Genomic DNA, 9,755 nt, shown 5'->3' with positions numbered 1-9,755 from the left:
TCTATTATTCTGTGCTATACATAGATCAGATGTTTATACTTTCCTAATGTAGCTTTCTTAATTTATATACCTTGCTTTCAGTTGGATTGTTAGCATGCCATATTTTTTTTAGAGTTAGATTACACATAAAGACAATTTGATGATAAATTGTTAGAATTTACAAAATGTAAAATGTTATTAATTTCAAGAACATGACGAACTAATCAATTTGAATAATTTTTTTGTTGACAAAAAGGAATCTTGTTCCATGAATATTAGTTTTTTCTACACATTCTTTTTAAAACATTTTAAATTCTCAAATTACTTATGATTATAATTCGATGAATCATAAGGTCAAAAGAAATTAAGTTAGCAGGTTCAAATCAAGTTGATTGAAAGTTTTTTTTATTGATTATCAAAAACTTTAAAATTGTTAAAGTATTGACAACTATCACATGTAAAAGGATTCAAAACTTTTCTTGAGAGGTGAAAAATTAAAGATGACAAAGTTTGATTTTACAACACATGCAAAGAAGAAAAAGACTCTACTGAAAACCATTCAAATTTTAGTTAATTATCCGTCATATATTATTAATTACGATATCTTTTTACCGATTTCTTTTCGGATGCTACTAATTTAGTGTTACCAAATAATTACTTTCTTGGTGAAGTATAAATTAATATCAAGTATTAACATTTTTCTCTTTTTAAGCTACAAACATTTGTCATATAACATTTTTTTTTAAAAAAATAAATAATTATATAAAGGATAAGGTACAGTAATACTCATTGACAAAATAGTAGATGAACAGACACCCACAAAATAGACATATGATAAAATTATTAATTTGTAATGTTGTAATCAATAAAATATATTATTTGTGGAGATACTTATTTATTTTGAAAAGGAGCAGAGAAGTAACGGTAAAAAGAAGGATGCGAAAAATGAAGGTAAAGAAAAGACAAGGATTAATGCGTTGTTTAGTGTGAAAATTGTGAATTTTATAAAGAATAATTATTTCAAAGTTATTAATCGTTTAAATTTTTTTTGTGAGCACAAATAAAAGTTATTTTTTGAATTATAAATAATTTAAAGTGAAAAGGTGAAACATATTTTTATTGATTTTTAAAATTTTAAAATTCAACTTCAAAGTGAATTTACTGAAAGATAAAAAATTTTACTTCCAACATCATTTTCTTTCAGAATTTAACTCTCAAGAAAATAATATTTCATGAACAAAATGGTAAAAGGGCGATGGATAAAAAAAGTCAACAAAAAAAGAGAGAAAAACAATTTAAAAATATAGAAAAAAAAGGAAGATAAAAATTATATAGCAAAACCCATTAAAGAGATGCTGTGAAAAAAATCAAATATTATTGTTTACTTTCACATGCTCAAGTAGAGTAAATATATTTTTATGCCATTTGATGACATAAGGTAATATAAGGGATCAATCTTTCTTTAAATTATATCACACTTTCAAATGATACAATTTAGTGGAAAGCAAATATTAACAATTGATTAGATTAAAGTTTGAATTTTAATAAGTGATAACTATATAAAAAATTATCACCGCGCGAAGCACGGTTAAATTCACTAGTCTAATATTAAAATAAAAGGATTTAATTTACGTGCAAAAGTAAGTACTTAATTTTTTTATACTATTAACTATTTTCTAAATGATAACATCAACTCTTAAACAAATAGCTAGAACACCCAAAGGGACTTTGGTCAGAATAATTTTATACTACCAAGGAAAGGTAACGCCAAAAACAAGAACCTTTGTTTTATTTTATCCAAAGATAAGAAACAAAAAAGTTCTTAAATCACAAGTCTATGAGATTAACTTATTCCTACCACGTTTGTTGGTGGATTCTTCATAATCAAGCAATTGTTCCGTTTTATTAGTATTATTATTAATTAAAAAAATAATAATAGTGCTTCCTCCCTTTTATCAACATACAAAATTATGGTATATATTCACCCTCATAAAATATTTCAAACACATAGAAGTGTGATAATTAAAGACCTTTCATTATATTTAAATTTCATATACTCTAATTGATTGCATTAAAGAAAAATATATGAATTCAAAATAATAAATAAGAGTATCATAATCTTATTTAAGGGCCATGTAAACAAAAAAAAAGTTAACATGTAAATGGTTAATAAATTTTACAATTCTAATTAAGTTTCTCTTGAGTGAAGATCTATCAGAAAATAATTTTCTTTAAGTTATTAACTAACTCTGTGATAGCAACATAAGATGCAAAGCCTTTTCATCGATGTGAACTACTGGGGAGAATCAACCTATTATTCCTAAAATAATTTTATCGTGTTGAAAATAATTCTTGACAATCTATTTTATCTCAGTAAAGTTTTTTATTTTCTTGATTCTTATGTAATTGGATAAACTTTATAAGATATCGTTGAAACTAAAAATGAGTTTTTTAAAATATTATAATTAAAATGATTTAATCTCTTAAATTTTAAATTACATTTAAAAAAATAATACAATAAAATATAAATTTAAATTAATCGAATCAAATCAATTTTACACCGTGGTCTTTAGAGACATAAAATCTTTTCAATGACCCACTTTATCCAAAAATATTAGGAAGTTTCGTAAAAGAACATGTGTCGCATCAATTGAAGCGTGTGACCGTGTCAAATGCGTTGCTCGTAACCCTATTTTCTCTCTCATTTTGCCGGAGTTTCGATGGCTTTCGTAAACTCCATTTCAACAGTTACAAGACCATACCGCCATTCTCGTTTCTTATAAACACTCTATTTCTCAACAATTTCAACTCTTATTTCCAATTTTCAACTTTAATTTGTCAAAGATGTGGAGAAATTCCTGTAATCTATTGAAACGGACAGTTACATTGGTTGCGAGGACAAATAAGGTTAACAATGGGGTGAGGCCGTTCTTGGGTGTGGATTATAAGTTCGGGTGCTATTGTGGCCCGACCCGAATGATGGGTGGGTACTATTTTAGCTCTGGGTCAAATGGGGGTGGGGAAAACAAGAATGGGGATAGTATTACTCATGAGGAAGCTAAGAGGTTGATGAGATTGGTGAATGTTGAGGAGCTGAAGTGGAAATTGGGGATGAAGAATACGGAGGTTATTGGGTATATGGATCTGTTGAAGGCGTGTAAGAATATGGGTGTGGCTAAAACCCATGATGAAGCTGTTGGTTTTGCTAGAGTTCTTGATGAGGCTGGTGTTATATTGCTATTCAGAGATAAAGTTTATCTTCATCCTGATAAGGTGATTATTTGCTTTTTCTCTTTATGTTTTTAATGTTTATGGATGTGTTTTCAATGTTTTGTGTAAAAGGTGTTTGATTGATGATTGGTATGTATAAATTTACATTGTCTAACTGTAATATATAAGGAAACCAGAAACGGCAATTAGAGTATATGTAGATCTTACCTTACCTTGGCAGGTATGGAGGTTGTTTTCGATAGATCCTCGGCTCAGGGGAATCAAAAACAGAACATTTATGGAGACATAAGTAGTGACAACATCAGGATAATAAGATCATGAAAAAGATGAGATCTTTGGGGGTATCGCTTTGGTGTTTGGTTTCATTGCCCTCTAAGATGGGGGAAGGAATATTATTCTCTTTTGGGTGTTGTGAGGAGAAGGGGAATCAGGAAAGCATACAGTCAGTAGCATATGCTAAAATTTCCAGAGCCAAGAACGACATAGTTTCTTTAGCTTCGCTCACTTGTTCTGCTTTTTCTGTCTGCCTTTGGTATATATGCAACGTAACAAGGACGTATATTGATTAGTTTTTCCTAAGAATAAGCTGTTAATGGTTAACAAGTGTTAGTTACATCAGAAAATTGGAATCATTAATTCGAGAAAATGGTATCAATCAATGGCGTGAGCTTGGATTAACTGATGTGTTTTGTTGTTGAATCGCAGTTTCCTTAGATCAATATAATCTAGCAGAGTCAATCAGTGTGAATGTCCTGCCTTTGATTGGAGTATTTATGAGAATCACAAAGAAATGTGTAAGGCAGTCTGGCAGGGGTTGGTGGTGGTGATGGAGATTGGTGATGTTTGATATGCTGGTTGCATGCTGAAACTAATTGAATAGGCTTTCAATAAGCAAGAATATAAGAATTGTGGAGAACGAACTCTTGTTAGTTTTCTCATTCCATAACCACCTACCTTATTGTAGACATCGTCTCATATTGCCTAAAATCTGCTAGATTCTCAGTCCATTAGCTGATACTATAAATATGCCTTATTTTGCACGGACACGTCATGCTTCTATTACTTCTTTTCTGTATTTGCATGAGAAAATGTGTAACATCTCCCCCAAACTTCTCCACGTAATTTAGTTTATCACTGCAACTTTACAAGCGTTTATTTACCCCCTTTATAATTTGAAAGGGAAATTAATACTCCTTCCCGAAAAATCCTAGATTTATTTTCAGGAGCGCTATAACGTGCCTGACACGTGTACAACACGATTTTTTCAATTGATATTATTTTTACTGTCTTATTTCATTGTTCCTTTTTAGTTTTATCCTTCACTTATTTCATCAATAAACTACATACGATTTGCATAACTAAGTTATGTGGACAAGTTTAGTTGTCATATTTTGTATTTTCTCTATTTGCATAACATCGTCCAATTACTTATTTTCTAATTTAATGAGACAACAAGAATTAGGAAATCATGAAAGAGTTTGAACTATATTTTCTGTGATCACAAATTTATCGCTTAATAGAGAGTAAAGAATGCATGAGTTCTAAATGCATACTTGGTTGTTTCTGGATTTGAATTTGAGTGACATTTCTTAATAGAGCGTCCATTTTTAGCCGGCCCTCTTAAAAGTTTTCTCACTATTGAAATATTCAGTTTCATGTTCTTTTTTTTCAGGTAGTGGATGAAATTAGAAAGGCAGTTCCCTTAGCACTTCTTCCCGAAGATGACCCCACAATAGAAGAACTAAAGATTCTGCAGGAGAAGAAGGATAAAATAGATGAGCTTGCCCATAGGCATGTGCGTCGCGTTTTGTGGGCTGGTTTAGGGGCTGGTCTTTTGCAGGTCGGGCTCTTCTTCCGTCTTACGTTCTGGGAATTCTCTTGGGATGTGATGGAGCCAATTGCTTTTTTTACAACTTCTGCTGGAATAGTAATAGGTTATGCTTACTTCCTTGTTACCTCTAGAGACCCATCATACCAAGATGTGCTGAAGAGGCTTTTCCTCTCAAGGCAGAGGAAGCTGATCAAGAAGCATGATTTTGATATTCAGAGGTTTGTCGAATTACAAAAGAAAATCAAATTACCAGTGAATAGTCAATCTTCCATTAAACATCGGTTAGGAATGGAGCTGGAACCCGAGGATCTTTTACATGGTCACTAAATCATGTTGGCCTCTGATCCTCTTCTTCCCAGCTTCTCACATAACTATATCCTTACTAAACTCATACCTTTTAGTCAATGTAAGCCCTTCATTTTGTCACGGAAGGTGAATATCTCAGTTGTTAACAATCATCCCTGAGTTTACCTTGTAATTGAAGGTTATATTTCTTAAATCTTCTTTACAAGATAGGCTTAGATAGTAGTTCTGTCCATCACAATATCCTTCAAGCCTTTTACTCTGATGTTGTTGTCCTGTCATATATACTTGAAAGTTGTACAAGATACTGATGTTATATCAATGATTTTATGTTCGCTCTTCTGGATAACCCCAGTAAAGGATTCAAAAATATGCAGTCGATTGCATAAGAAGAATTCCTTGTTAGTTGCTTTGTTTTCTTCATTGTGTTTTTCCTTTTCATAACTATTTTGATTTGTTGCACTTGAGCGGAGTGTCCTTTGGAAATAGCTTCTCTACTTTCACGAGGTAGGAGTAAAGTCTGCTTACACTCTACCATTCCAAGACCCCACTCATGTTATTTCACTGGGTATCTTGTTTAGAATGCCCAGGCTTTTGTAGTATTGATACTAGATACTGAGTTTGAAAGTTTGTTCCCTCCACGATAACCTCGGTTAATGATACTGAAATGTATAACGATGATCATGCACACTTTTCAGTTACCTTTCTTTCATAGTTTGTATGAAATTTTCATTGATAGTTATTTGGTTTCAATTTCGTTCAGTGCAGTATCTGTAGTATAATCTTACAATTTTTTACTAGATGAGCAACAATGGAAGGAGAAAACATGAGAATGTGTTTGTTAAATGAAAAGGAAATATTGACATTATATTGTCCGTGTTGGGAGAACTATATGTTCTTCTAGTAAGGCAGTGGAAGAAGAACTTGTTGGAAACAATAGTCTGCTGCTTCTGGAAGTATAAGCTGCAAGTCATTATTAGAATATGCATTTTGCTGGCTCGAGTTCTGGGAATGGTGAAACTCGTGGTTCTCGGGTGTGAATGGAGAAACTTGCATTAAGGATGAGGGTAAGGATGTTGAAGCATCGGATAATTGTGTTCTGAGAGACATTGCTTCAGCTGAAGCTTCGTTTAACTCGGATTGTAAGTGAAATATGTGTTTCTGGAGGGCAGAAATAATGCCTACACTGCCATAAACTGGATCTCTGAGTCTTGCTGTAGCTTCATAAACCATGCTGATTACTGCATCTTCTCTATTATCCATTGGTATCTCCTGCTGAAAAATTAATGTCAAACATATAAAACAAAAACTCCCAGATATGCTATGTATACAAGGTTAAAATTATTTTATACGTAAACATAATATATGTTAAACTCATTTCATGAAAATTTTGATTCTGCTGGCTCGTTTATGGGTGTATTATTTAACACATTATTATAGTATCTTGTCAGTCCTTTTTTTTTTAACCGATTCTACTTTATCATATAAGGTAGTTCTGTAGTTAACTTTTAATGACTTTTTTGTATTTATTTTTTGCACTATTATATTATAAATTTAAAAATTTAAAATGACATAATTAATAAATATAATGTGCTAGTTCTTTACACTTAGAAGCTCTCTTGTCATTGTGTATAATATATAATATAAAGTTAAACATTATGGTTCAAATTCAAGTAGCAATTAAAAGGCTTTGATGATTTCTTCCAATTCATTTAAGTCACGGTAGCTGAGTTATCTAATATTTATGCTAGTAGGAGATATATAATAGATAGCCGGTGTGACGCACAACCTAGTCTAGAGACAACGACATCAACGTATTTATTATAAACTCACATATGAAATCTGAAAAGAGTATAATGTATGCAGATTTTATCGATACTTATTTTCAATGAACCCTCCAGTCAAATAAAGTATTTCAAAGCAATTTGTAATTTGAAAACAAAAACAAAAATGATAGTAGCGACAACAGCGAATTATTAAATACAATATGGTAAAAAGTTCATAGATGGTAAGGAAAGCACAAAAAAACACATGTATGTGGTAATAGAAAATGAAAGAACAAGAAACTACGAAAATAATATTACGAATGATACGTACTTGTAATATTTTGGCGATGTTGCTAGCACCAAAAATACGATGAACAACAATAAATTTATGTGGTTCAGTAGGTGGAAAATAAGGCAAGAAAATACAATCTTTAGTGCATCGCCTACGAAGAAGCTTGCATGCTGAACATGGCATATGTTTATTTTTCTTGCTTAATCTAGAATTCATCACTCATAATATATATTATATTATATTAAAACACTTGCCTAATATGATACTATTTATTTTTAATCAACACAAATGGACTTACTTAATTGAGTATTTAAGGACATAATATAGTAAAGCATAGGGTCCACAAAATTAGGTGAAGAACAGAAAAATCTTTAAAGATCCTAATTTTAATTAATTAAGATCTTGCAAGTTGTAATAAAACCTTCATATCTCTTTCACTGTCATTTTCAAACTCACAAAATTCATTGAACAAAATGGAAACTGCTTGACATGAAGAATTTACATCAATTATTGTTTTCATCAATAGTATATTTTGAGTTTCACTTATATATATTCGAATAGTAAAGAAAAAAAAACTTGACATGATCTGTTATAACATGTTATTTGTCTCATTTTATTGATCGTTGTAGTTTTTTGTTTCATGGAGGGTTACTAATAAATGTATTGTCTATTTTTTTTAAAAAACAATATATTTTAAAAAATTGTATATTTTTTCTACTTATTATTGTGTGGATAATTAGGTGAATGATTAAGAGGATAGTGATATTAGAAAGTACGTACGACAAAGACAAATAAGTTTCACAAATCACACGTGAGGGTCCATAATAATTTAGGTGATATATGAATGAAACGATGATTAGTGTAGGTGACAATATTGATTTAATATTAATTGAAATACGTTTTGAGACAATATATATTTGACAATATATAAGGGAAAATGACCTTTCTGCTGCCGTTTATTTTTAAAAAAATAATTTGAACATATATTTTGCAAAATCAGTTTTAATTTCTACTGTAGGATGATGTGGTTATGTAAGCAGAGTTAGATCTAAAAAGGTTTTACTCACACTGTCTCAAATAGATTAGTTAAATATGATCACATTATTTTTTTAAAAAAACATGAAATATGGATCAATTCTACGTTATATATTAGTGGCTTTATCTTCCGATTATATTGTACTTCAAACAGCAAAAATGTACTAACAGAAAACAAAATTCTCATAGGATTCTTTCGATCCTGAGAGGCAGAGTCAGTATTTTTAACTTTATGAGTTACGGATAAAGCATGCGATAGAATTCAAACTTTTTTAACCCAATTTATATCATATATATATATATATACACGAAAAGGGTGGGATCACAAAACTTTAAAAGATTTGAATGTCATTCCCAAAGGATTACCACTTCCCTGTCATAATCAAATCAAATTTGTCGATCAGCCACCAAAAATTTGGGATCTTATGTGTGGCCTCCACATTCATGAAACTTTCTACGCGTCCATCTTTTGGCCTTCTCAAGGGTCACGATCGGATAGATTGATGCAAATAGAGTCAGTGAATTCAAAATAAAACTAATTTTAAAATTTTTAAAAATTTGAACAATATAGTAATAAGTTTCTTATTCTTGTAGATCACCAAAATAAGAGAGTTGCTAATTTCATGCACAAGCCAATGTGAGAATTGTTTTTTTTATTTGTCTTATTTTTCTTTTTAGTCAATTTAAGAAACAACGTCTCTTTTCCTTAATCTGAAAACTCTTTAATCCTAATTTTTCAAAATGATATGTTTGAGATCGCAAAAGATACTTAGATACATTCTATATATTTTTAGCTCAATATCACAAGATTTAAAAGGTTTTTTTTTATGACAAGGGAAACTCACAGCTGCTCACCCTTTGGGTGTGCACTGATCGCAAATCACATAGGAGAGGTAACCTGCACTAGGCAAGCCCGGTGCGACGAGCTCAACCCAGAAGGCAAACCCCTTGCTTTCGCTAGCAGGGGGTTTTGAACTTGAGACCTCCAACATGGAAGTCCAAGCCCTAATCACTGGCCACCCCGAAGGCAAACCTTTTTTAATTTTTTTTTTTACTTTCTAAAAAGACAAATAAATCAAAACAAAAAAAGTATATGTTAAGAGGATGCAGCCGTATCTAATCAATGAATATTCACGTAGACAACCAAATGAACTACTAAAATTTCGAACACAACCTAACTTTTGAAATTGTGGCTATTTCCAAAAAAAAAAAGTTAGTGGGTTAAAAATGACAGGAAGCAGAAGTCTAGGGCTGAAGGAAAATATAGAGCAAATTTAGGGTACCAAAATTCACTTTTGTTCATTTAGATAAACCCAGG

The 9,755-nt window shown here is 31.1% G+C and overlaps 2 protein-coding genes across 3 annotated transcripts; one reads left to right on the top strand and one right to left on the bottom strand.

Moving 5' to 3' along the window:
- Window positions 1-2,614: 2,614 nt before the first annotated feature.
- LOC107021431 (calcium uniporter protein 6, mitochondrial-like) lies at window positions 2,615-5,749 on the top strand. 2 transcript variants are annotated; one of them, XM_015222089.2, is made up of 2 exons: window positions 2,615-3,252; window positions 4,862-5,749. In XM_015222089.2, the coding sequence occupies exons 1-2, from the start codon at window positions 2,824-2,826 to the stop codon at window positions 5,366-5,368; spliced, it is 936 nt and encodes a 311-aa protein (XP_015077575.1). In that variant the 5' UTR covers window positions 2,615-2,823; the 3' UTR covers window positions 5,369-5,749. The 2 variants fall into 2 exon arrangements, with proteins under 2 accessions (XP_015077575.1, XP_015077576.1); XM_015222090.1 differs by having other exon boundaries at window positions 2,640-3,252; window positions 4,883-5,678.
- A 352-nt stretch (window positions 5,750-6,101) lies between these two features.
- LOC107022873 (LOB domain-containing protein 25-like) lies at window positions 6,102-7,618 on the bottom strand. Its single transcript, XM_027918097.1, has 2 exons — window positions 7,442-7,618; window positions 6,102-6,619 (listed from the first exon to the last, which is right to left on the bottom strand). Exons 1-2 carry the CDS (start codon window positions 7,616-7,618, stop codon window positions 6,245-6,247), a joined length of 552 nt encoding a protein of 183 aa, XP_027773898.1. The 3' UTR covers window positions 6,102-6,244.
- Window positions 7,619-9,755: the final 2,137 nt, after the last annotated feature.

This window comes from Solanum pennellii, chromosome 6 (genome assembly GCF_001406875.1).
Source record: "Solanum pennellii chromosome 6, SPENNV200".
In the NCBI taxonomy this organism is placed as follows: domain Eukaryota; kingdom Viridiplantae; phylum Streptophyta; class Magnoliopsida; order Solanales; family Solanaceae; genus Solanum; species Solanum pennellii.
Note: the sequence above shows the minus strand (reverse complement) of the source record. Positions and strands in the feature narration are given on the sequence as shown.

Excerpts from the sequence above, each read along its gene's own strand:
- LOC107021431 (XM_015222089.2), top strand. The coding sequence starts at position 2,824 with ATGTGGAGAAATTCCTGTAATCTATTGAAACGGACAGTTACATTGGTT. Across the intron at positions 3,253-4,861 it reads TTTATCTTCATCCTGATAAG|TTTCATGTTCTTTTTTTTCA; the intron begins GTGATTATTTGC and ends TGAAATATTCAG.
- LOC107022873 (XM_027918097.1), bottom strand. The coding sequence starts at position 7,618 with ATGAATTCTAGATTAAGCAAGAAAAATAAACATATGCCATGTTCAGCA. Across the intron at positions 6,620-7,441 it reads ACATCGCCAAAATATTACAA|CAGGAGATACCAATGGATAA; the intron begins GTACGTATCATT and ends TTAATTTTTCAG.